Raw genomic sequence first — 27,210 nt, 5'->3', positions numbered from 1 at the left:
AAAATTGGGACCATTCCGTTGGACAATAATTTGTCCCTTATGACATTACCTGACACGGTCGAAGGCTGAATTATCAAAAGGAGCCTTTTGTGGCACAGTAAACTCAAATTCACTGAAGGTTCCGCAAGCCCCTTTTTCCAGAACTTGAGGATGGCACAAAACGCATGTGAGTTATTTGCTTTATGTTCGATACAAGCTTGATGTTCTGACTTCACTTAACCTTTGTTGTCTGTATGCTTTTAAGTTGCTAATAGGTTCTATGTTTTTATTTTGACACTGGAGAGGTGATTCAGATTAGATTGTGTGCACTTAAGATAGCAGTTCCAGAGTTTATGTTGAAAGTTTGTGGGTTGTCTTTTAACTCTTCAAGCACTCTTCTTTACATATTTAAAAAGGAAACACAGTGAATGCAAGCAAATTAGCTTTTAAGATGTTGGAAACAAGCACTCTTCTTTACATAGTTAAAAACAAAACACAGTGCATGCAAGCAAATTAGCTGTAAGATGTTGGAAAAATCACACAATCTTACCCGAATTGCTAGGCAAGTGAGCCCATCAATTCGATTGTTGCCGAATCTTGCATACTGTGAAGCTTCTAATTCTACATCTGATTTTTCTTTTTAATTTGTCAACATTTGCATCTACTGTATACCATATAAACCAAATTTATTTTATGTTCATTGTCAAGAATAGACTTCTCCCTTGTTCACTTCACTGTGGCAGTCTGCTGTCCTTGGAAACATGCTTTCACATTCCATGATTTATAATCGTATTTTCTATCCCAATAGATATAACATGCAATTGAAGTGTCCAAAGTGGCATATGAAAAGTATAGTACAATGATGCCGAGTTTTTCAAGAACATTTATTGTGGTATTTGAAATGAATCACTTTGTTAACCTGAGTAGCATATTGAATATTCACTCAATTTCAAAGAAATTGACTTAAAACTGTTGAATTACTTTCTCAGCATTTCAGCAGCAGAAATTCATAATACCTAACAAGTATGGCTATAAATTAGTGGGGATATTACATGAATCTGGAACCAAAGAGATTGTTCTCCTATGCCATGGGGGTCGAGCTTCCAAGGTTACTTTTCCTGTTTTATAAATTATGAACCAATATTTTTAATTGTTATGCAAATGTAATTAGAAATTCATGACATCTGATTCCATATAGCATATACATATAAATACCTTGATTCAGTCACTCTCAGTGTTTAATTAATTTTTCCTATCTCCAGGAAAACTTTATCATGACCAATCTTGCTGCTGCTCTAGAGAATGCAGGAATCAGTTCTTTCCGCTTTGACTTCACTGGAAATGGGTAAATTTATTGTATTATAGATCAAAACCGTGAGCATATTTATGTTTGTAATCTTGGCCTTCAAAATATATGCCATTTATGCCATGTTCTATGAAACTTCTGCTATCTAATCCTGACTACTAGTATTGCTGTTTAACTGTTTCATTTTGATTTAGCTGTTGAGTTTTCCTTCTAGGGAAAGTGAAGGTTCATTTGAAATTGGTGGCTTCTGGAGGGAAGCTGATGATATACATGCTGTAGCTCAACACTTTCAAGAAGCAAACCGCACAGTTATTGCAATTGTTGGGCACAGTAAAGGTTTGTTGTATAAGTATTACATTCATAAACATGCATATGTAATTCATACATTTAGGCAATTGATTTGTATCATCAATTTTTATTTTATTTTTTTCTAATGATAACAGATTATAAGTAATTCTGGTCAACAATGATTTAGCTGCAAGGCAGAAACCACAGAAGCTAGCTATTGTAGTTGGATTGTGTGGAACTCGTGTCCCATACATTGCAATTGGATCCTAACAGACTCAAGGCATAAACACACTAAATTCTGAATAATAATAGAAATAATCTGGTTTTGAGGCTAAATTTGAGTACAAGCATCAACAAACACAGGGTTTCGCCCTAACATGAAGTTTCCTCCCTCAAAGCATTAGAAATAACAATCTGACTATAACTGTCACACCATAACATGTAATTGCCTAATCTGAAATATGTACAAAATAACTGCCTAATAACTTCTTATCCCTAATACAGAATTTCAACTACCGAATTGAAAACCTGGCCTATCCATTTCATTATAGAAAGAGAAGCATGGATTCAAGCACATAAAGGACAAGTAAAAGAATTTTGTCACTACATGAATTAGAAAGTTGATATGTATGTTGAAATTGTTCAGAAGAGTTTGTATATTGGTGCAGGAGCTAATGCAGCACTTCTTTATGCTTCAAAATATCATGATATTAAAACCATTGTCAACCTATCTGGCTGCCATGATTTGAAGGTGGGTCTTGAAAATCGCTTTGGAAAAGATTTTCTGGAAAGACTCAGGAAGGAAGGTTTTATTGAGTTTAAGGCAGAGTCAGGTAACCAGCCACTTAATCAGCCATGTCTTAAAATGCTTAAATTGGTGGAGAAGCATGTTTTTACAAGATGCTTTTGAGAAATCTGTGCTCCATATACATGTTTCTCTACTTTGAATTTGTTATTTGTTGCATTTGCTGAAATGAGCAAGTCCAGAGTCTTTCCTTGATTTGTTTTCCTATACACTTTTGCTAAAGGTCCTAAACTTCTTTCTTTTTTCAAACCAACTGGAGCTCTTTTTTCTGGTCTCCATTCTTTGATGCAATGCTCCAACTGCATCTGTCTTACCATCTTGTTTGCTATAACTCTTCGTTTGAATGCGAAATAACTATGCATCCAAAAAAGAAAAATTAATATCACCAGTTGTCTTCTGTTCTTGAGGACATCATATGACATCTACTTTTGTAGGTATTAATTATCGTGTAACTGAGGAAAGTTTGACGGATCGGTTAAACATAATTATGCTTGAAGAATGCCTGCATATTGACAAAAAATGCAGGTGAGGGAAAAATTGTCTGATAGTTCCTCTCTCTTCATCCTTTTCATCTTCATTACAGAGTTTCATTATAATGATCTACACACAGGAATCCGTAAAAGGGTGAGGGTGTTTTGGGCATGGTATATATCAGATGACATTTTCCATTTATAATCTAATATCTTTTTTAGTTAAGCATGTGACTTAACTTTTTAAGTGTTTTTCCTTGAAGAACTTGCTTCTGCCAAATTTTTAAATAAAATACAATCCTTATTATGATCATGTTAAAAAAATTGATTTGAAATGAAGACCTAAAGATTTTTTGTAAGTTAACGCTTAAGTAAATATGAAAAATGATGAAATACTTTTTCGTGAGGATGAAATACAACGAATTTTTGTTCTAATCCTTGTATTTTTTTTGTTGGTTTTAGTTATACATTTTAAAAGTTTTGAAAATGATTTCTATCACCATTTACTCATGGCAAGTCATACATTTTAATATGTCAGTCACGTTCTCAAAGTAGTTGCTGACATGACATGTTTAGATGATAACACCTCATCACCCACCAATTTGTGTAGTAGATAATCATTATATGTAAATTGATGTTCCAAAATGCAAGATGGTATGTCTATGAATATATGGAGTATGGACTAGTAATTTGGAATGGATTTAAAGAACTACAACTTTAGTTATGCTAATTTGTTGGGGGGAAATCAAAGGTTTTTATTAATGAAGTTATGAAATTTCCATAATGAATGGGTGTATAAGATATGACAGGTTCTTTACAGTTCATGGTAGTGCAGACATCCAAATCCCGGTTGTAGCTGCGCATGAGTTAGCCAAGATCCTACCTAATCACAAGTTGCACATCATAGAGGGAGCTGATCATGTATATACTGATCATCAAGCTGAGTTAGCGTCAGTTGTGCTGAATTTTATAAAGGAAACATTGAAACTGGACAAGCTTAATGCTAGTTAGGTATCTAACTTGGCCTGCATGTTAACATTTTATATTTTTCAAAATTATTAGCCTCTAAAAATATATGGTGATAGTCAATTTTGCTGCTTTGAGTCAATTTAATTTCGAAAGTTCTACTCGTAACAAACTTGCTTTCTGTAGGTCCTTGATGGAATCTGCTTCATGATGCAATATTGCAACTTGGTACCTTAGAGAACTTTGCTCGTGCTGGAGAGAGTCGTCTTTGATTTTATTAGAGAGAACCATTTGTGCTTTGTGGCTGCAATATCTATATCATATGATAAATAAGGTTGGGGACTTGGTGCCTCCTAGTTGTGTCCTACGTTTTTAAAGAATGAAAACATTAGCGTTTGTTTAGTGGATGGACTTTGTAGAATGATCCTACTCCTACGGTCGTAATTAGTCATGATATTTTTCTTTATTATATTAAAGTATTGCTTTACTAATTTATGTATATAGGAAGTTTTATAGTAAGAAAGATAAGAAGATAAACAAGTAGAGATAAGAAGCGATTAGTAAAATGGATGAAAAGGTTAAGAACTGAATCTGTTTTTTTTTTTTTTTTTAAACCATGATAAGAAATTCTCCTCAACAAAAGGATAAAGTGTAAATGCAATTATTGATGTTTGGCTGTCTGTATATATGAGGAATGTATTATGTGAGAGTGAGATAATCTTAATCATCATGGTTAAATATTATATTTAAAATAAAATAGGGGTCATCCATGTCATCAAATATTTTTTTTAGTTTAATTTACGTGTATCTTCTATAAGAGATAGAGTATTGAGCAGCAAAGCTTTCTCCAAATATCTACTGTAACTAATATCAAGATTTAGACTCAAATTACTATTTAAGTTGGAATATCTCCATACTTCTACAGTTCTACCGGAAGAGAATAATGCAAAAAACATAAAATATGGAGTCCTATCTGAAGTGATTAATAGCTAATGATCGAAGTCAAAATATCATAACCTTCGACCCAAAAGAATTTATTTTGTGCAATATGAACATAGGCGCAGATAACATGAACCACCTTAATCCAAATGTATTACTAATATTACCCGTTAGATTAATCTTAATCCACATTATTATGATACATCTTTCATATTATATTTTTTCTCCCTTAATTACTACCATAGTCTTCTCCATCAACCTACAACCTACAACCTCCAACCTCCTATTTCCAACCCCATCCTCTAATTTTTTTAATAAAATATAACATTTCATTTACTGTAACTACACGTATGCAAATAAAAATATCAGACTTAGAAAAACATTTTTTTTTTTGTTGATTCAAGTCTTGCCTTGTTGCAATCATCCAATCTAAGCTTCAAATGATTTTTGTTTTACATCACATCACTTAAATAGTTTAATACTTCAATTTGGCCATAAACAAATATTGTTTCTCAATCGTGCTTCATACTTTGAACACCTTCAAATTAATTTCTTTTTTAATTTTCACAGAGGCAATCATAATCATAAGAACAAAATCAATTAATATTCAAATGAAACATTCAAATAAATTTGAGAAGTTAGAAAACAATCAGATCTGATCCATCTCTTTTTTGTAAATGGATGTAGTTTCATCTAAGGGATTTTCTAATGAGGTTATTGTTGTTAGAGATGTAAGTGACTGTGATGAAGGGTTTGTTGTCAACCAAATCCATCGCGCATGCTGTTGACAACCAGATCTACTGCACGCGATGCCCTTCCACCTTTGTGAGACTTGATGTCAACCAAATCTGTTGCAGGCGCGGTGCCCCTCCGCTTTCACTAGTCTATGTGGAAGCAGTGTCACTCCACCTTCATGAGTCTTGCCGTCAACTAGATCCGTCGTGTGTTCCACCAGCAATTAGATCTACTGCTCGCCATGGCACCCCTCCATCTTCGTGAGTTTGTGTGGAAGCGGTTGTGCAAAAGGAGTAATTGGGAGAGGAATCCAATGTAGAAGGTGCAAGATAGAACCATCTAGAAGACATTAATCAAACAGTACATAAAAGTGTTACAAAATAAATTACTTATAAAAGTGGTCCACCAAAATAATGACGAATGAACATGTAATGTATGGGACAATATAACAGTTTTAAAAGCAATGGTCATAGAGAATATAACAAAAATATTCTTGCATATATGATCCACAGCATTCTCCTTAGCATGATTCACTTTCTTATAATTTTCTACGCAGGGAAGCTTGTAGGTCATTCCCCGATACAACACTATGCCTCTAATTTTACTCTGATCAAGCACGAACACAGCATCGAGAATAAAAAATCACTAGCAGTTCAAAAGTAGTATTGGATAAAAGACAAGACATAAACAAGAGGAACACAGTTTTTACTAATGGTTGAATGAATGAGTGACCTATTTAAAGAGTCGTACTCGTAATTTCACGTGTGGCAAGAAGACAGTACTACACTAGATTGAAAATGAAGGGTGCATTTCCTTCCATCTTTGAAGTCAAGTGAAGCATAGATAAAGATAAGGATGGGAATGAACAATGAAGGGAGAGAGATAGAGATACCTGTAGAATTTGATGAGCCTTTTTCATGTGAGCAGAAAGAGGAATACCAAACTTGAATTTGGCAACTTCACTATCCCTCCACTTTTGGTGAACTGAAGCTACTAATTCCTGCGTGATGCCCTTCACTCCAACATCGAATATCTCCATCATCCTCAGCCTCCGCAACTCCGTATTGCTTCTTCTCTTTGTTATCTCCCCATTCACTCTTTCTGCTTCATTCGAAGAAACCTCACTCGCCACTCCCTTTCTTTCTTCACGAACAGAACCACTAGAGTTGTGTTGCAACGCTTTACCTCTGACATCTTCATTGTCCTCTGAATCAGAATCTAGCCTTTGACCATTTTATCTTGAATTTGATGAAGGAAGCTTGGCCTGTTCGCTACCTTCACTCGTTGTGGAGTGTCAAGTTGCGATGTCTGGTTCGAACAAGAAAGTCTGAATTTGATAGTGGCGTGGCCTTGGGGTTGGGAAGGAAGAAGAGCCACACGGTGTGGAAGAAGAACAATTCAATGGAATTGGTTGAAGCGCCATGGCATAATAATTACTCCCTCTATCATATGGAATGGAATCGCATAAAACCTCTCTACTACTTCACTACTCAACTTTTCAGAAGCCTCTTACTTGCTGCACCTCCAAAAACACCCAAACAGACAAAACTACCCCTGCAGCCAACAACCCAAGCATCCAACTCTAATGTAGGGAAGAAGGTGCAGATGGAGTCAAAGATGAAGACGAAATAGAGATGTAGAACACAACCCTATTTCAGAAAAGCTTGTCCAGGAGTTACTAATTTTTTTTTATACTTCTGGAGAAGCCTTTCCAGAATTATGCAAACATACTTCTAGAAAGTCCTTTTGAGAATTGTAAAAAAATATTAGTGTCTTCCAAATAGGCCGGGAAAGGTCTTTCTAGAATAGGGTTGTTATAAAAAATCAATGAGACCTCAACAAAGTGGTGTAGCATGAAGTCCTAGTCGCATTTGGCATCGCCACTGCAGTCATCAGAGGAGGCGTTTGCTGATGGAGGCTATGTGGGAGGGGAGTGGGTCAGTGGCAGTGCAGCAGTATTTGTGTCCATTCTGGTCTTTTGGGGGGGTTTGAGGAAGCCATATAGGGGGTGCAAGCGTAAAAGCCTTTTCACAGACACATTCCCAGTCCGAATTTTTTGTTGTATTGCCTTTACAAAAACGTAGCCCAGTTAGGCCACCAACTATATGAAAGGCCCAATAAGTAGCCCATAATTATTATTTAGGCTGGGCCTGTTTTGAAGCTGACCCGTAGTTATTACTGGTTACGGGATATATCTCCATCTTCCAATTTTTTTATACTATTTCAGCATTCTTTCGTTTGTACTAATTTTTATTTAATCATAAGAAATGGAGTACTCTTTAAAACTTGATTAAAAAAATATATTTATGTGGAAAAAAATTAACTCAACTAAGTGAAAAATATGTATATCTTAACGTATAAGCTGCTTGACACGGGGCATGTTCAACATACGAACAGGAAAAGAAAAAGAAAAAAAAAATACATGAATGTTAATTGGTATTTAGTCCTACGAGTAGTAAATATTGCATCCATTAAAAGTGTGAAAAAAAAATTACACTGTCAAACCAATAAAAAATGTCTTGTATGGTAAGTTTATTTGTTTAATTTTATGATAATTATTTAAAAAATTATATCTAACATAAATTTTAATTAATTACCATTTTATGCATAAAAATTAAATTCTACAGTCGAAGGCTTTTTAGGAATTTTCATCATTCGAAAAAGCTTCTCTCTGTTATTTAATGTATACTATTACTAATTCTCACAAGAGAGAGAGAGAGTATATACACTATTACTAATTCAATTGTGATATTTAAAATAAGATTCACGGGCCAAAAATGGTACCTATATGTTAAAAAGAAATTTCGCTTACTGAAGTAGGCAAAAGGAATTTTGACTGGGTATATAATATGATTGCAGTAACTGAAAAACAAGGCACATGTAGTATAAGAAGTCTGGTGTCAAGTGGTGCCAATGCCAATTAATATGTTTTTGTGGCATCAGCAGTTCAGTTTGGCATGTTCTGAATTCTGATGGTTGATAGTGGCAAATTGATATGCCACTGTGCCTGCAACAAGTACAAGACCCAGTAAGTAGGTCACTGTTGGGTCTTGGAATGATCCATAGCAAATCCTTGCTAGCCAAACATCGGATTCATAATCATAAAGGACGTGTTCGAATTAGGAATAGATTATCGCATGTGACATTTTCACTTGAATCCTCTTATGTCTTTCTTTTTTTATTACTTAAATTTTCCCTCTCTTTAGATTAAAGACTAAAATTTCACATGATAAAAATGTCACATAAGACAATTCAAACGCGTTTGAATTTTGTTACTGACCTAAAACTCTTACAAGTAAATAATTTATAGGTATTTCGATAAATAATTTCTAGAAGTTTAATGAGTTGCCTTTATTGTTGATTTGCTATAAAGAGTGGTTAGAAAACGGTTTTAGAAATAAATGACAAGGAGATTTGGTTTTGGAAGAGTACAAATTTTACTTTTCTAACTAATAGTTTTAACATTTTCACTTTAGGTATATCAATTTATTATGTAAGTGGAGATATAATGTTGGTTTAATTGAAAAGAGAAAAAGAAAGGGAGAAAATATCACTGGTTCAAATCTCTTACTAATAAAAATTAATAATACAAATAAGTAATATTTGTCGATAAGAAATAAAAATAAAAAGTTTATGTGCAAGGGTAACATGAGTTTTCCATGAGTTGAATTGATTGAAGAAAAGAAAGTTAGTGTTATTTTTAAATAATGCAAAATAACTCAATGGATGTGGATCATTGTCTCAACCTCTATGTTTAACCCATTCTTATATAAGATCGAAATTCTTTTGAATGGATAGGAAAATAAAGAAGACAATGAAAACAACGTCTTGCAGAATATTTACAAAATTAGAAGACAAAAATGAAATGACATAAAACCAAATAAAAAGATAACATACGTATATAGTTGTTAACGGAGTTAGATGAAATTAATGAAAATAATTAGTTTATTGGATGTTTAAAAGTTAAGAATATAAAAAAGAATTAAAAAAAAATAGAAGAATTTTTTTTATAAAATTTAAAGAATGAAAATACTATGTTTTTTCTAAATAAAATTTATTTGTTATTAGTCGATTCTCGTAAAAGTATAAGATATATATCAAATATGAAAACATGTCAATGGATTTACCATATCTCTGCAACAGGATTTAAGATACTCTTTTGAAAGGAAAATCTAGTTATCTCATCTCACATATTAATTCTACCATCTGCCTCGATAAAGATTGATCACATATAGTTCCTTTGTAGCCAAAATCATAATCAACTTCTATGGTGATCGACAGACCTGGAGCTCGATCTTTCATAATCAATGTTATCTCGGTCTCATAATTAATTGTAGAGAATCATAATCCCCAACCACCATCCTCACGGAAGCTTTCTAAGATATGCAAGTTATATCATTTCATTAACTTCAATATTGCAAGAGACAGAAAAAAATAGGATAGGTTTCAACTAAGTTTAACAACATATAGTATATATAGAAAACATAATAATTAATCAACCACCAAGCTCATATCAACTGACAAAAAAATTAGCTTAATTATTAATCTTAAGTTTGTATTAATTGGATATGCACGTGTTAATTTAATACTTAGAAAATAAATTGTCACATATAATAATTTTATCTAATTTAAACAAGATTATTTATAACAGAAAATACTTGTGATCTTTCAAAAAAAAAAAACATAATCATAATCACGTGAAAAATGGACCAGTTTGACATACGAAGCCTTGTATTAATTGGAAAATCTAGCAGTGAGTCTTGGAAAATCAATTTGCTTGCAACTTACTGTCATCCACCATATTTTTCATGAGGAATCCTATCTATATGTCTTGTATATGTAGCGTGGTCCAGAGTCTTGTACTGCAAATCCACCATTATATTTACTTTTTGGAATATTGTTATTATGTCGTTAATGTGAACGCGCCCTCGATCTTTTTGATTTTGAAAATGTTTGATATGTTCACATGGGTTCTTCACTAACTGAAGCCTGGCATAGCTTAAGCATATGAAATGAAACTCAAGCAAACAAAATAGCTAGCAAGGGCAACACCAATTGCTCTTTTTATTCCATTTTTGAGGTTTTCTATCCAATCGTTGGTAATTAATTATGATGACATCAATTTTGTATCTTTCTCCACTCATGCATGCGGATCATCTTTATAGAATCTTTTGAGACCATTGCCATAAATATTCTCATGCCACTTTTTCTACACAGCAACCTAATATCATATATTACCCACGACAAAATAATTACTACACTGAAAAGTACGTGCACCCATATTACAAGTGAACAGAAAAAACAACAAAAAATTGCTTTCGTTTTGGCCACTTTCCTGTAATAGTTTTCAGACATCTGTAGTGATTCTGAAGTTCTGTAATAGAATTTATAAGTGGGTGGAAAGTAGGATTGGTGGTTAGTGCATGCCAGTTTTTATATTGAAACTTGTTTGCTATATTGATTTCAATAGTTTTACATAGTTGCCATATTTTTCACTAAAATAAATAAATAACTTTTTTAGTTATCAATTTTTCTTTGAACAATATAATCAACTTAACCCCCAAATGAAAAATATGGAGTGAAAGAGTGAAAAGAAAAACAAACAATATGATAAAAATAAAGAGACGAATTTTTTAAAATAAATAAAAGAGATAAAAAAAATAAGTATATATATATATATATATTGATTTTCTTGTTGTTGGGTTGTATTCATCAAATTCAACGCACATCATCTCCTAAGAAAAATACAGGATTTAAACTGTCATGTCACTTTGAAATCGTAAAAGAAGTCTTGCTCCATACTACTAGGAAATTTCATCTGTCACCCCTCGAATTTTGGTCGTTGGGAGGGGAATAGGCACGGCACTGGGAAGCAAATAGCCCGATAGGCTTTACCTTCGAATTGACATTACATCTTTATAATATTCATATATATGTTGAATTGTTCATTAGATCGATAGAGGTCAAATTACGTGAATAAGAATTATGTTGAAAATTGTAAATTTAATTTGTGATCATATTTTTTAATTTAAGAGTTTACTATTTTTAATGTTTGTAAAAATAATACTATGTCATTATTTTCTAAAAATATCGAGGGAGTAAAAGTTATTTTAATGTAAAGAAGAATTCAGCTTTTTCTGCAATATGGACATTTTGCCATCTTTAATTATTTACTGTGAACCTTCATGGCTTTTTGGACTTTGAATAATGCGTTTCTCATAAGCTATTATGTGTAGCGTTGCTGAAAATGTAACCGTATGAAAAATTTAAAAATAATTTTTTGTTACTTATCCAACTCAATTTGAATACATTAAATATTCAATGTAAAATCTAGGTACTAATAATCTTAGATAAAATATATATGTTGAATTTATCTATAGGGATTGATTACATGATATGACATTACAATATTTTCTCACTATATGAATCAATTAAACTAAAATTAACATATATATTGAGAATAAAATACTCCTAGTATGGAATTTTAAGTTAGATTAATAGTTTATTTTCATACAATATTAATTCATGCATAAAATTCGATTCAACCTATTGATAATTGTTTTGTATAAGTATATTTTGAGATTAAATTATATAGGAATTAATAATTTTTCTCTCTTATTTTTTCTTTTTTGTGTAAATAATTGAAATTTTAACATCATTTAAGTTTTTGTGAAAAAAATATTTGAAGTTGATGAATTTATGATACTTGGTGAATAATTGACACAGAAAAACAAAGTAAAATCCAAAAAACAAATTGAAGATCTAAAATTGTTCGCTTAGCGCATCTTAGGTGCTCAATGCGATGCACAAGCGTCATAAAGTATGGATAATTATGTAAAGTGAATGCGTGTTTAGCGCGAGACACGCGCCGAGTGCGAATACTGCCAAACTCGCAAGCATGCTTAGCGCAAAGGTTGTGTGAAAACCAAATTGTTCTCCACTTATAAAAGAATGAGAGAGAAAAAGAAAAAAACACACAAAAATTTCAAGAGAATACAATTCCTTATAGAAGGAAAAAAATTAGAAGAAGGAGAAACAAGCATTAGGAGTCATTCTTTCCCTCTATTTCCTTTCTCAATTATCCCTTTACTAAATATTTTCATCTTGTTATTGTAAAGTCTCCTATGATAATGAAAAACTAAATCCCTCTTGTTGGGAATTTAGTCGTCTACTCTTGATATAATTTCTATTCCTATCTATTATGAATATTATTTTTGCATTATCTTTTTCTATGTTTAATTTTATTGTTTATGGTATGATCACCCATTTGCATGGTAAGTTTTAGGGATAGTATTAGGAAGCTTTATTCTCTAATAGAACCGAGAAAGAGTATCTAAATAACTTCATCACTAAGAATAGGTTGATTTTATTTAGTCTTTTATACATATATGTTATTAATGCAATTTAACTATTTTATCTCTTAAAGGGATTTGTGAGAGAAGATAGATAGGTTAGACTTTTCACTCGACGGATCTTGGTTAGAGTATATGAGTAGATGCAAGTGTAAATTGAAATAATCACTAATAGAGAAAAATCATATAATATTACATAAAGAGTAGCTCTGGCATGTTCCTAACATTCTTATCTTCTGAATTTAACTTCTATAGTAAGATTGAATTTTCTCATCTCTTTTGTTTTAGTTAATTAAATTACTTTTAGATTTGTTTCCTTCTTGTTTAGTTTAATTTAATTTAAGTCAATTTATTGTACTATTTTCTCCACAACCTTTTAAACCAATTTATTTATTTCTTGAAAAATTATATATTTACCCACTTAAGTACAAACAAAGTTTTTTTGGATTAGACACTCCAACTTTTATTTTAACTTTATTACTTATGACAATTCGGTGTACATGTCAATCGTTCAACAACACTTTATTAAAATATGATATCAAATTTTAAAATTAAATTAATGAATGTTATTTATATTTAATAATATTTAGATTAACATATAAGTTATAACGTATAATAATACATAAATTAAATTCAAGTCAAGATGTGTGTGCATAAAGAATGTAAAAAAGTGTGTAAATTAATGTATTTTTTTTAAATAACTTCAAGTTAAGCAAGTAAGCAGACACAATTTCTTTTGTTTGTTTAGGAACTAAATTTCATATAAGCATACAATAAAAATAAATTAATTTGATCATGAATTTAGATAGAGAATGAAACTATCCTTTGTTTTTTGGATAGAGGTAACTAGATAAGTTTTCCCTTTTTGTTAAAAGACACAATTATTGAAGAATAATTCCAAGAAAACACGTGTAGTTAATTAAGACATGACTTTGCCAATGTTTTTTCCTCAATAAGCTCTTGGGCTGTTTTGTCCATCTTTTCCCTTGAAAATTGATCAATCTTGAGTCCTGACAAAAGCATCAAAGGCATAATCAAATAAACCATAGTTTGATCCTACTTTTTTTTGGTGATTTTTTCATCAACATTCAAAATGATGCATCTTGGAAGTATATAAACAATTGATGCTAACATAAGTTTAATGTGGTTAGGTTCACATAATTAATAATTCTTTTTGAATCCATAGACGGGAAAAAATGGAGGAATTTAACTCCTACTTAGTTTATGAGGGGGGAATATACCTTGAACAATGTTCCAATCTCCTCTCTCACACGTAACAGGAAAAGAGTAAATGAGGCCAGTTGGGATACCATAAGATCCATCAGAATATACTCCCATTGATACCCATTCTCCCTGAAGTTGATGCAAATAGAACAAAAGGTAACAAATGTCAAAGAGGTAGTATAAATTATAAGTAAGCAAATACTTGCAAAGGCTGAAATTCTACTGAGGATAAAATAAAAGAACCAACCTTAGGAGTACCTAGTACCCAATCACGTATGTGATCACAAGCAGCACTTGCTGCTGATAATGCACTAGACTGCTTCCTTGCTTTAATAATGGCAGCCCCACGTTGTTGAACAGTGGTGATAAACTCATTGTTTAGCCTATGACAAATCATAAAGAAAATTACATTCCTAATGAAAGGAAATTATATGTTTATGTTTGGAATATGAGTAAATAGTTTGTACACCAACAATGCAAATAATTTTTACCGTGTGTATCCAATTAAATGTATTGACTTTTAAATTAAAATTGTTTTAAAAATTATATGTATTGTAATTTCTGATTGGTTGACAATATAAAATATTTTACATTGACCATGCATAAAAAAATAAACACTTAAAATATTTAGATAGTACTTATTCATATATTTATAGTTTTATACACACATGCAATGATGGTTAATGTTGTTGATTGAATAGTGACAGATTTAGCTTGTCATTTGAAAACTTGTTAAGGATCAATATTTTCACATATGAGGTTTGTCAAGGCTCTAGATCATAGGAATAACTCCAAGAAGTATAACTAAATGTGGTTGATTGAATAGTGACAGATTTAGCTTGTCATTTGAAAACTTGTTAAGGATCAATATTTTCACATATGAGGTTTGTCAAGGCTCTAGATCATAGGAATAACTCCAAGAAGTATAACTAAATGTGGTGTTTCAATTTGGTGTATAACAAAAAAATGAGAGAATGTTATATAACCAAAGGTGATAACTACCAAGGAAATAAGTACTAGAGGACTACCAAATTTTTTTTCCATTTCATACCTAAAAAATTATGAAGTTTAGTAATTTACTACACATTGGCATAGGAAAGAATTAGCGTGATCCAAACAACCCAAAGAAGAACTCAAATATGTCAATGACATTATGTAGCATCTATATCCAACTCAAATTTTGGCACAAGTAATCAAATTGTTAAAACATAATAAATTTTAAAATCAAACGAAGTTAGATTGAGAATCTTAGAAATAAAGGTACCAATTATCATCCACAACTAATTCTCTAACTGGTTTTTCTCCACTGTTGGTAGTGACGGTGGCATGGTTGACATCTGGATATTGGGTTGAGGAGTGGTTGCCCCAAACAATGACATTTTTCACATCACTAACAAGAACATTTAGCCTCTCTGAGATTTGGCCTAATGCTCTATTGTGATCAAGTCGTGTAAGGCAGGTAATGTTTTTCTCAGGAATTGAAGGAGCAAATTCTTTCAAAATGAGAGCATTGGTGTTTGCTGGATTGGCAACCACTAGTACCTACATCAACAAGAGTCGTTAGGTTCTAGAGGACTAGGTAAGATATACATGGTGATCCATATCAAAGAAGCTATCTCAATCATTCTACAACAACCAAAAAGTCCTAAATTAATTAACATTATTATAAGAAAAATTTGTATAAGAACCAATAACATAAGATCATAAAAGGATGTTCATCTTATCATTCAAGTAAATTATCTAATGATAACACAAACAAAAACATAACCTCCATGCAACATCAAATTCCACATAAAGGAATATTTCAAATTGCAATACCAAATATTGACATTTGAGATGCAATTTTTATTGCAAATGCTGAACAACACATAATTAAGACCAGAAACTACTAATGGAGAGATGATAAAAAAAGATTATAATTGCAAAAATTTATCTTGGTTGTGCTATAATAACAATTAAGGATTAGTACTAATAAAAAAAACAATAACAATTAATTTGACCATTTTGAAGTCTATTAAGACCAATAGATGTATGTAGTATAGTGCAAAGACATGTAGGATGCATGAAGCTAAGTGGTTGAATTTAGTACATATTAAATAAGTTATTATCAAATGAGAACTTATTCATAAGCTTGACTTTGAAGCTTACTAGGATAAGTTAAAAAAGAGCTTATTTAGATAAATTTTTCGAGGAAGCTTATTAAATAAAACTCAAAGAATTTATAAGAAAGTTATAAGCCATACCCATAACCTAAATAAACTATTTCAATCACCCTTGTTGTAGTTTCTCCCAACCCGAAAATATGTCTAAACTCAACATGTTAGAAAGCATGTCTAAAATATCATACTTGAAAAGATAAAACTAAAATAAAAATAAATAAATAAATAAATTATCTCATTAGTTTGGAGTTTAGACTTATTCTTAAGCAAGTTCAGGTAAAATCTTATATTTAAAACATTCATGTTTCTCTTTGTTTGCATGTATCTTTAAGTAAAAAAAAAAAGAAGGAAAGAATGTGGTTGTTATGTTTTGAGTTAACTCATTCATATAAGTATTTTGTTTTTAGAAATAGTAATATGTTGTCAATGGTATTCAAAATTAAAACACACTAATTCTAAATAGAGTGACAAAGTAGTTTCTAACCTTACAATCTGTTGCAGCATGCTGCTCTAGTGCTGAAGCCTGAGCCTTATAAATTGATACATTTTTAGACATCACATCTTTTCTTTCCATTCCTTCCTTTCGCGGGAATCCACCAACCATTACAACAATATTGACATCCTTGCAAGCTTCAACAACATCCGTAGTAGCAACAACACCTATTCCATTTATATATACAAATAATGTTATGAGATCACAAAGTGAAGAAAAAATCATGATGTAACAATTAGACTTAGGTCATCATTAATTTTAAAACCATGCCTCTGAGAAGTGGATAAGCAGCATCAATTAGTTCCATCTTCAGCCCTTTTAAGGATTCTGTTGCCGGTTCAATGTCAAGCATGTGTAGAATCATAGGTTGATTTGGGCCCAACATTGCCCCTCTTGCAATCATTGGAACAAGAGCATATCCAATTTGCCCTATTGTTGAACCAAATCAAAATTAAAATGTGCATGCTAATGAAGTTAAAAACGTAATGGTACAATAAAAAATTACTATCTCAAATTTTCAATTATTCTTATGAACACAAATGCTCACACATGTTCAATAAGACCACAAGAAAACAATGCATGTTTTGAAATTGAATTTAACATGTAACATGATATTGGTACATATAGCATGCATGTGTATGATTTGCATATATAGTCTAATAGAGCACGCATGTGTATGATTTGCATGACAATGCCAAGATACAATGTTTTAAAATATGGTTTATGGCAATAATTTTAATCACAACGTTAAGATTTTTGGAATGTTTGCAACCACAATTGTTATCACATTGGCTATATTTGTCCACAATTTTCAAATAATGCAACAAAACCACAACACAACTTAAAACCTTGTTAAGATAGACAAGTACAAGATACATTAGAAGAAATTTAAAAATAGGAGAGAAAATCATACCTGCTGCACCGGTGACTAATATTGTGATTGGTTCTTTCTCTTCTTTGAGAAGACTGAACATGTATCTAACAATCTTACAAAACAAAATAATACAAAACAAAACAAGAATAATTTTTTTAAGAACTATATAGTCCGCAATCTCCACAGCTATCATTTCCAATCCCATGATTTCTGTTAATATGCAAGGAACACAATCTACTTTGTTATCATTTATACATGTAACATAAATTTAAAATTGAAGAATCTATGCACATGTAACATGCCTCTACACCAAGGCAATCATATACCATAACTAAGTCTACACGAAATGCAAATGTAAGAGAATCAATCATCACCACCTTAACAACAAAGAAAAGAACGTTTTCAAAGTTTGATCTATAAAGTAAACATTAGATGGAATATTTATACGTGACATTATTTTTCTTAGATGGAAACCAACCAACAATGAATTACCGTGAACCTTCATGGTGGGGCTTTTGGACTTTTAATAAAGGTTATATACTAAAGTTTTCCGACGGAAGCTGTACGTTTTCTGCCACAAAATTCCAAAGAGAAGTGACTGATTACTTTCCTTTTTTATCTTCCAAAATTCACAAAGAAGGCCAAATTAATAAATTATAAGACTGCTATATATCACACCGGAAAAAAAAATTGCCTGGTGTGTGTGTATATATATATATATATATATATATATATATATATAGGCATGAGTTGGATTTCAGAGTTGGGGAGAGTCCCTCTCATGTGATCTCGTTAGGGGTTTCTATGTCCCGCAGTTGACCTATATAATTATTTTTTTAGTTTTTTCTTTTGAGCCTCCTCCTATAGTAGTAAAAATAACCAAATTCATCTAATAATTCTTTTCAATTAATTTTTTTTCAAAACTCGTGAATAATCTCTAGTTTATTTGTTTTACATTAATAACAAAATTTGTCGTTTAACTCTGCACTATCGCATTATATATTGAAAAGTTTTAACATCTTATTGTTTGCAATTAAAGAATTTTAATAATGTGATTAATTAAGCTTCAAGAAAACCTTTGGCTTATTCAAAAACATAAATTGATTCTTTTTATCATTAATTGAGAAATAACATAATAATAATAACAACAATAATAATAAAATTTTATTATAATAGTTTGGCGTTATATATTTAATTTATATAAAGTTTTACATTCATTGGCATACATTTAAAATTAGGTCTACGTGCTATTTAATTAAAAGTAGGTTTACTAACCTAGCTATTTAATTAAAAATAAATTTGTTAACCTATTTAAAAGATCTTATTACATTTTTTTCTATAAGTTAATTTTAATATTAATTAATTCAAACCTTATCAAAGCCTAATCTATCTCAACTCATTTTCACGCACCCTTAATGATTGATTATACTTGCACGACATGTACATACTTTGGACTGAAAAAAACATTACGATATTCGCTAGTCGTTTTGTATATATGCAACCCCCTCACACGTGGATACACAAATTCTTTCGATAGGCAACTCCCTCACACGTGCATTTATTATATTATATACCGCACCACTTTCTTTTTGGTAAGCCTATACCTATACGTTGCCTCGCGAGGAAGATAAATTGCCTCTATATTCAATGGTAGGGCCCGTATGTATTGAACATTATCGCCTCATTAATTTGCTGTTTTTATATCCAAGTGCAAGGAGTGAGTTGGAAGCATAGTACTAATTGTCAGTTTAAAAATCGATGCTTGCTTAAAGAGACACCGAGCTGGTCGATCAGTGATAATCATAGTGTTCTAAACACATTAGATAGTGAAATTCAGCACTAATCATTACATTAGGTGTATCATGCATGTGCATGAATGAATCTTATTAATTAAAATTGTATCCCTACATTTGTTTTGGGTACATCTGCATTCCTATTTCTTGATAGATTCTTTTGGGGGCAGGGGTACCTGATATTCAAAACACACACGCACACATTAAAAAGTATTCATGTAATTTTTTATTATTTAACGTCTTTCTTATAACATGACCATTTTAAGATTATTGAATCTTCTATATATGGCTACAGTTTTGTTTAATTAAAGGGGCCCGAACTGATATACATGGCTTATTTTCAATTCATTCAAACATATAAAATGTCAATCAATTTATATTAGAGTAATAATTTTAGAAAATCAAACAATCAATTAAGATATAAAGTAAGCCCGATCAGAAAGTGAGAGATATAGTGATACAAAATTGCCAAAAGTTTACAAAATTTGTTTGGTGTTGAAGAAAGAAGGAAGGAGGAATAGATTATAGGTTTAATTTCTTTCAAAAAAAAACTAACAAATTAATAATTAATATTTATTAATAAAAATAAATTCTAGAGTCAGAAATATAGTGATATACACAAAATTGCACCATGTAGGAGTACGTCCATTATTACTATTTAATTACTACTAGTACTAGTTATTTGTTTTTCTGTTTTGGTAATGTCTCCAAAATGAAAATTCAAAGAACGACATAATAAAATATTAGCTAAGCAAGAAAGGCGTATATATAGTTAGGAAAATGCTATATTTAAGGTACGTAGGAGACATTAATTAGCCATTAAGTCCTCTCCCACGTTGTATATTTTTATATCATGTAGTATTTTTTTACCAGAAATTTTATGATGTAAATTTTTGTAATATATATAATAAGTAGTGTGTACTTAATATTTACTTATTATTTTATATATAATGAATTTGATTTTAATTTATCTTCCAAAATAATTAAAGTAATATTAATCAATAAAAATCAAATTATTATATATAATATTTATTTTTATTTCTTACGCTCTATTTTTTTTCTCTCTCTCTCTCTCTTTTACTTTTTTCGTATGTATCTATAAAAAAATTCACTGATTAACCCATTCACTGATCGTCTGGCAGAAGATCTCATTTTCATGCTAAGGTTCGTTTCAACCAGGATTCCAGAATCTATGAGATGATATTGTTGGCAATGTGAAATGAATATTTTTGTTTGAAATGTTATTTTTTCTTGTTTCCTTTGTTTTTTGGACCACGTGATTTGATTGCTTTGGGGGGCTGGCTGATTTGGATCCCCAAAAAGATCTTCAATATCTAAGAAACAGTCCATACTTACCATTGCAGTGCACGGCATTGTCTTATTCCTTCTATTAACATTAACTAGTATCTCAAAACTACTGAACCAGCAAAACAACAACTGGTAAAATTTCAAAAATGACCACAAGTTCCACTTTGGACAAAACGACAAGGGGACAACCCTTTCTCCCCTTTTCGTATATGTCTATGTATATTGGTGAAGGTATGTATGTAATCTGTGTGATACGGCTTTACTAGAGTCATTTACAAGGATCCATCAGAAACGGAAATATTGGCATGAAAGCCTAGGTTCATTGTATATTCTCATGAGTCATAGTACTAGAAATAAGTGTGTCAAAGTAAGAATATTATTGCTATTCTCGTTAACTTGAATATGAATTTCACCAAACATTTCAAAATATACAAAACAAGGTACTGCCGATCAAGATATATTAATAAGTTTAATTAATTTGATACGACATATATGATAAAAACAATAGGATTTGTTATACCAAGACCAACCCTTTCACACTTTCGTTTCCGCCCCCACTTTTGAAGGAACAAGTATACGAGAGATATTCGTTTCATTAGGTACAAGACCTAACTACCAATGTACTGTTTGAACAAGAGGAAAGTTATGCATATTCTGTTGTGTCCATGAACAAGTCAAGAATGTGAGTATCTCCAACCGTGCTCTGTAGTCAATCCGATTTAATGAACCCTTATAAAGCCTTGTAAGTCTTTCTTTTTTGGCATATTTATTAGTCATGCATATAGCATATATCGTCAAAGATTACAATCTTCAATAGGAAGTATTAGTAGAATATGGTTCCACATAACCTTGCATGGTGGAAGGTCTTGTTATCAGCTGATAGCTCCTCTTACCTGCGAGATCTATAGGTCAAAGATTCTTCATTGAATGCCCTTTTTTCCTAGTCAAATTTGTATACACAAAAGAACAATATGATCAAATTTGTATACACAAAAGAACAATATGATATGCATACATTAAATATAATTTATATGGTTCACAATATCCTGACATTCTTTATATGCAATATATATTTTTTGTCCCTTTGCTGGTATATATTTTTGTCCTATAGTGTATACACGGGAAACTAGCCAGGGCCAATTTCAATTGCTATCTTTAATATGCGTGTGCATGGCATGTCGTTTTCTTCCCATATTTTTATTATTTTATACGATGCATGCCAGGGTGCTTGCACTATTTTTTACTCACATATCATGTAAGGCAAGGCAAGAACAATGGGTTTGTTAGGTATATTTACACTAGGGGGCAACTAATTATTAATGATAATGAACATTCTCCTTAATTACCAATCTAATAATGGCACGGAATCGGACATAGTTATTTTTATTTGGCTTTGAACAAATAAAATTTGAGAGAAAATATTAGCATGGAAACGTGTTAAGTGTAGTGAGACAAACGCATTGGTGGGTATAATTATAGTTTCATTTCCCTGGTTGACTTTTCATTGATTACATGTTGCTTTAGATGCTCACAGACAAAATCTTGGCCTGAAGAAAATCCGGTGTTATGTCTCCCTCCGTTCCCATTGTTATATATTACCCTTCCATGAACCACACAAAAGTTGAATGCAAAATAGTAGTTTGATGAATGAGAAGTTCTCTAATCCCGAAAACATATCTTAAGTGATTCTTTTGATAATTACCTAATTTTGACTCACCTTCATCCTTAAAATAAGAAATACCAATACCAAGTCGTAATAAAAAAAATGAATGTGGGGTATTACTTGACGAAACTTGACCAATGTTGACAATAAACAGCCAGATTTCACTAATCCCACTTTAGTCCCTGCAAAGGCCCACATAAATGGTAGAAATCTGTGGGTTCAAATTAATGTTCAATTGCTGGGAATCTTCGTCATCATGATGATTCATGCACAATCACAAGAAACACGTACGCAAATATTAATTAATCAATTTCCTTTTTATAGTTTCCTCACAATTCACATGAAACATCATACTCTATTATCCGATTCCATTTCCGTCGTATCTTTGAATTTGACATTTGTTTGCCGAATATAACATGTAACTTTCCCTTCTCATCTTAATTAAAGATGTAACATGATGCATAACTCTTTTTTTTTTTTAAAAATAAAAAATAAAAAAAAAAAAATATATATATATATATATATATATATATATATATATATAACTTGTAACCCAATATTATTTTTTTAGCTTTTTTTACACTCACCTTAAATGTATTTTTATATTTTATTTTTCTTTCTTATCACATCACCTCTTACATGTACATTTTTTTCTCTTTTTCTTACTTATATCTTTGATATGTATACAGCCCCAAAAAGTGTGTAAAATCATTTTTGTATTTCCAACCCTCTCTTTCTCATGGAAGCTAGCTTTTTCATTCTATTTATAGCCCTTCTCCCTTCACCCACCAACACACCACAACTCCAAACTTTTCCTCTTATTCTCTTCTTCAACACAACTAGCTTAGTCTTATAATCCAGCTCATCTCTCTCTCCAAAATGGCTCTACACTACCCTTTTCCAACCTACTTCATACTACTACTAGTAACCATAACCCGTTTGATATACACCGTGGGAAAAACCGAGCAATGGAAAGCTCCGATTCTAACAGAGCTTGACATTGATAACATATCCCACAAACTCCATGATGATCCTGAAATCATTCAAATGGCTTCAAGGGACTATGGCCACATCGTGCATGAATTCCCATTAGCTGTGTTTCGTCCATCTTCTATAGACGACATAGCCACCTTGATAAAATCCTCCTACAATAGCTTTGCCCCTTTTGGCATAGCTGCGAGGGGCCAAGGCCACTCCACTCATGGACAAGCCATGGCTCGTGATGGGGTTGTGGTTGACATGGCCAACCTCAGAAAACAAAGAAATGGGGTTGCGATTAGTGTCTCTAAGGACCCTTTGATGGGTCACTATGCGGATGTTGGAGGGGAACAACTCTGGATTGATGTGCTACATACCACACTTAAACATGGACTTGCACCAGTTTCTTGGACTGATTATTTGTACTTGACCGTGGGAGGGACACTTTCCAATGCTGGAATCAGTGGCCAGAGCTTCCGTTATGGACCTCAAATCAGCAACGTTCATGAAATGGATGTCATCACTGGTATGAAGTTGGTTAATGTCTTTTCCATTTCTCATACATAAGGATTTCTAATTAAAATTGACATTTTGTAGGATAAGATCATAAATCTTGAGATTTTTTTATTAAAGTATGATGTCAAATTTATTTATATGAGTCTTCCTGTCCTATTAATGTTTACTCCCTAGATTCTCCAAGGTACCACTACTACAAAAAAAAGTTATATTGGCATCACTTATTTTATCATCATTAATATTTGTAGCATCACAAAAAAATTTGTGGTGAGTTTTCTGAAAATTACAAATTAATTGATTCGCCACACTGATGTTAATGATTTTTTAGTGCGTCTTGGCAACTAATGTTTTCATCTTACTAACTAAAATTAGAAAAATTGAAACAGTACCTGACATTGTGTTTATGTTTTGCGCGTTTCTATTGCCTCATTTTCGTTGAGAACGTGTTCGATCGTGTGGAAACTTGAAAAAAAAAAAAAAGAGAGAGAAAGGTGAAATTTTTCTTGAGATATCCACCACTTAAGACAAAAAAATGGCTGTTTCCGTTTTGTCTCTTATGACATGACATGGTCTGTCATAAACGTTCTGCTAAATACATTTGATATAATTTCTTGAACACGTTTTATATATTCCCAGTTAGTGTGGTTGTTGAATCTAAAACAGGAATAGTCTTTGTCTACAATATGGGTGAGCGATGCAAACGTTTCCAAGGGTTTAGAAGTTAGAACTAGCTAGGTCCACGGTCATAGTTTTATATCCTTGATTAACTTTATGTTGGTCAAGTCGTTTATATTTGGTCAATTAATTCATTCATATGAGAAAAGACAGAAATACAAACATGAAAAAATGTTAATTACTCTTATAATTCGCATGCATGCATCTAATTATATGATTTAATAAATAGTTTTTTGTCATATCTACTTGGTTTCAGGAAAAGGAGAGTTCGTAACTTGCTCTTCACAGAAGAACTTGGAGTTATTCCACGCGGTTCTTGGAGGCTTAGGGCAATTTGGAGTTATAGCAAGGGCGAGAATAGCACTTGAGCCAGCCCCCAAAAGGGTACGTTTATAGAGAATTGACTAGAATTTTGTCTTGTACATTTTCCTCCACCAATTCATAGATAGTGACGTCAAATCGAGTTGTCATTTTTTTACGGTAAATTGTCATTTTGAAAATCTACCGAGTGGCAGTTGGCACCCACGTATCGTACATTTCATTTTATGTTGGTGTATTAGTCATCCATGATAAGTACATACACAAATAAAAATAGGACGAGTTATACGTATGTAAGAGTTTGAACTACTGAATGTGGATTTTTGAAGTTGAAAGCATATTAATCTTGGTTTGAAAAAAAAAAAGAAGCGGAAGACACTCTTGAAATTATTATGACTCTTAGATCTTAAGCTATTGAGCCAATAGAATTAGAAAAGCTCGTTATGATGTTAATTCTTTCAGTGACTTCAAATCTTATCTACAAAATGTACCCTTTTGAAAAAGACCTTCAACTAAGTCCATGCATACAATATTAATCTTACATACTCGAGACTTCTAGCTAACACATTAAGCATGAAGAGATTTGAAGACTCACATATTAATTACTACCGTATTCTTATCTTTATTTATCCTTCCAATTTTGATGGGACTAGTTGTGAGTGTGCTCGTGCACATGCATTCATACACACTAACACATAAATATGTCTCTCTCTCATATATTTCATTTTATTATATTCTATTTATTACTAAGTTTACTAGTATAAGACATCATTAATGTTGTATTTTTGTTGGTATGCAGGTTAAGTGGGTCAGACTACTTTATAGTGACTTTTTTGCTTTTACCAAAGATCAGGAACGATTAATCTCAATCAATGGAAGGAAACAAAAGAACGCATTGGATTTTCTGGAAGGGATGCTGCTAATGAACCAAGGCCCCATAAATAATTGGAGATCCTCTTTCTTCCCTCTATCTGACCATCCCAGAATATCTTCTTTAATAACTGAACATAGCATCCTCTACTGTCTTGAAGTGGCTAAATATTATGACGAACAAACCGAGATAAATGTGGACAAGGTACCCTCGTCTAGTCATATCATATCTATTATATATAGTTAGATCGCATTTATATGTTTAAGGGAAAGAAGAAAAAAAAGTACTATCCCAACAAGTCAAAAGCAAATGTGACTTAACAACCCATAATAATATTTTTATTTTTCTTTGTCTCTAGGAAATTCAAGTTTTGCTCCAAGGACTAGCCTATATCCCTGGATTTTATTATGAGAAAAACGTGTCGTACGTTGAGTTCTTGAATAGGGTCCGAAGTGGAGAGTTGAAGCTTCAGTCACAAGGACTGTGGGATGTTCCTCACCCATGGCTTAATTTGTTTATACCAAAATCTCAAATCTTGGATTTTAATTCAAGAGTATTCAAAGATATAGTTCTTAAAAGAAACATCTCCTCTGGACCAGTCTTGGTTTACCCCACGAATAGAAACAAGTAAGCCTTGAATGCATGAATCACACTAATTGTGTCGTTGTAATTCAGGAGTGAAGAGTGTGATGCAATTCTTTTTATTTTCTGACCATTCAACTCAATATCAATTTTATTTCTTTTTTCAATTAAAATTCAAAAAAGAGAATAATCATTAATAATATGAAATTCAATTATTCCAGGTGGGACGATAGGATGTCAGCATCTATACCAGACGAGGAGGTTTTCTACACAGTTGGATTTTTGCACTCAAGTGGGTTTGATACTTGGAAAGCATATGATGCTCAAAACAGTGAAATTTTGGAGTTCTGTAGAGATGCTGGCATCAAGGTCAAGCAATATCTTCCCAACCACAGCACACAGGAAGATTGGACAAACCATTTTGGTGCTAAATGGATAAAATTCTTAGAAAGAAAACATCAGTTTGATCCAAGAATGATTCTATCACCAGGGCAAAAAATCTTCCACAAACAATTACAGCCAGCGTTTTAAATATTTCCCCTAATTAAAAAAAGTAAATGTTTTATGGTGGGACTACCCCATTTAGATGGCTACCTAGGGACAGGTGTAAATACAATGAGACCAAGACCAAGATGGCTTTAATTTGTATGTTAAACTTTGCATTGCTAGAGAAATTAATAAGGTGCATGAGTACTTTGGCACCTATTATGCTACATATACCTTAGATACGTTATAGGTTGACAAAGTCGTACTGGTAGGTTCAAGAAGCACAGTTGTCTCTCACATTGTCTGTCACCCAACTTGCTATAGTGTGTGGAGAAATTCGGATCATATTGAAGATGTTCTAATGAGTTCCAGTCCTTCATTAAGTGTTTAACGATTCTGTCTTTCTTTATATAATTTTGTTTTGCATTAA

At 32.0% G+C, this 27,210-nt stretch overlaps 3 protein-coding genes and 1 long non-coding RNA gene across 11 annotated transcripts; 2 read left to right on the top strand and 2 right to left on the bottom strand.

The window, feature by feature from the left end:
• LOC114380913 lies at window positions 1-4,305 on the top strand. 7 transcript variants are annotated; one of them, XM_028340041.1, is made up of 8 exons: window positions 11-166; window positions 969-1,087; window positions 1,242-1,324; window positions 1,500-1,621; window positions 2,242-2,406; window positions 2,813-2,903; window positions 3,658-3,854; window positions 4,001-4,305. In XM_028340041.1, the coding sequence occupies exons 1-8, from the start codon at window positions 151-153 to the stop codon at window positions 4,006-4,008; spliced, it is 801 nt and encodes a 266-aa protein (XP_028195842.1). In that variant the 5' UTR covers window positions 11-150; the 3' UTR covers window positions 4,009-4,305. The 7 variants fall into 7 exon arrangements, with proteins under 7 accessions (XP_028195845.1, XP_028195842.1, XP_028195843.1 ...); XM_028340042.1 differs by having other exon boundaries at window positions 3,658-3,859; XM_028340039.1 differs by having other exon boundaries at window positions 3,649-3,854.
• Window positions 4,306-5,332: 1,027 nt separating this feature from the next.
• LOC114382105 lies at window positions 5,333-6,931 on the bottom strand. The gene is made up of 2 exons (XR_003660180.1): window positions 6,381-6,931; window positions 5,333-5,827 (listed from the first exon to the last, which is right to left on the bottom strand). It is a non-coding gene; the product is annotated as an uncharacterized LOC114382105 (long non-coding RNA).
• Window positions 6,932-13,560: 6,629 nt separating this feature from the next.
• On the bottom strand, window positions 13,561-17,812 carry LOC114381489 (malate dehydrogenase, cytoplasmic-like). Its single transcript, XM_028340757.1, has 7 exons — window positions 17,630-17,812; window positions 16,987-17,145; window positions 16,708-16,883; window positions 15,329-15,606; window positions 14,312-14,447; window positions 14,082-14,193; window positions 13,561-13,850 (listed from the first exon to the last, which is right to left on the bottom strand). Exons 1-7 carry the CDS (start codon window positions 17,793-17,795, stop codon window positions 13,756-13,758), a joined length of 1,122 nt encoding a protein of 373 aa, XP_028196558.1. The 5' UTR covers window positions 17,796-17,812; the 3' UTR covers window positions 13,561-13,755.
• Window positions 17,813-23,093: 5,281 nt separating this feature from the next.
• On the top strand, window positions 23,094-27,210 carry LOC114381835 (cytokinin dehydrogenase 3-like). 2 transcript variants are annotated; one of them, XM_028341058.1, is made up of 5 exons: window positions 23,103-23,858; window positions 24,780-24,907; window positions 25,641-25,916; window positions 26,071-26,339; window positions 26,516-27,210. In XM_028341058.1, exons 1-5 carry the CDS (start codon window positions 23,234-23,236, stop codon window positions 26,823-26,825), a joined length of 1,608 nt encoding a protein of 535 aa, XP_028196859.1. In that variant the 5' UTR covers window positions 23,103-23,233; the 3' UTR covers window positions 26,826-27,210. The 2 variants fall into 2 exon arrangements, with proteins under 2 accessions (XP_028196860.1, XP_028196859.1); XM_028341059.1 differs by lacking the exon at window positions 26,071-26,339 and having other exon boundaries at window positions 23,094-23,858.

This window comes from Glycine soja, chromosome 13 (assembly GCF_004193775.1).
Source record: "Glycine soja cultivar W05 chromosome 13, ASM419377v2, whole genome shotgun sequence".
Lineage (NCBI taxonomy): Eukaryota > Viridiplantae > Streptophyta > Magnoliopsida > Fabales > Fabaceae > Glycine > Glycine soja.
Note: the sequence above shows the minus strand (reverse complement) of the source record. Positions and strands in the feature narration are given on the sequence as shown.

Bases quoted from the DNA above. Each gene is read 5' to 3' on its own strand.
- LOC114381489 (XM_028340757.1), bottom strand. From the start codon at position 17,795: ATGGGATTGGAAATGATAGCTGTGGAGATTGCGGACTATATAGTTCTT. The intron at 15,607-16,707 runs GTTAGAAACTAC...TTGTTGATGTAG, and splicing joins ATGCTGCAACAGATTGTAAG to GTACTAGTGGTTGCCAATCC. The intron at 14,194-14,311 runs GTTGGTTCTTTT...CATCAACTTCAG, and splicing joins GGGTACTAGGTACTCCTAAG to GGAGAATGGGTATCAATGGG.
- LOC114381835 (XM_028341058.1), top strand. From the start codon at position 23,234: ATGGCTCTACACTACCCTTTTCCAACCTACTTCATACTACTACTAGTA. The intron at 23,859-24,779 runs GTATGAAGTTGG...ACTTGGTTTCAG, and splicing joins TGAAATGGATGTCATCACTG to GAAAAGGAGAGTTCGTAACT. The intron at 25,917-26,070 runs GTACCCTCGTCT...CTTTGTCTCTAG, and splicing joins CCGAGATAAATGTGGACAAG to GAAATTCAAGTTTTGCTCCA.
- LOC114380913 (XM_028340039.1), top strand. The intron at 1,088-1,241 runs GTTACTTTTCCT...TCCTATCTCCAG, and splicing joins ATGGGGGTCGAGCTTCCAAG to GAAAACTTTATCATGACCAA. The intron at 1,622-2,241 runs GTTTGTTGTATA...ATATTGGTGCAG, and splicing joins AATTGTTGGGCACAGTAAAG to GAGCTAATGCAGCACTTCTT.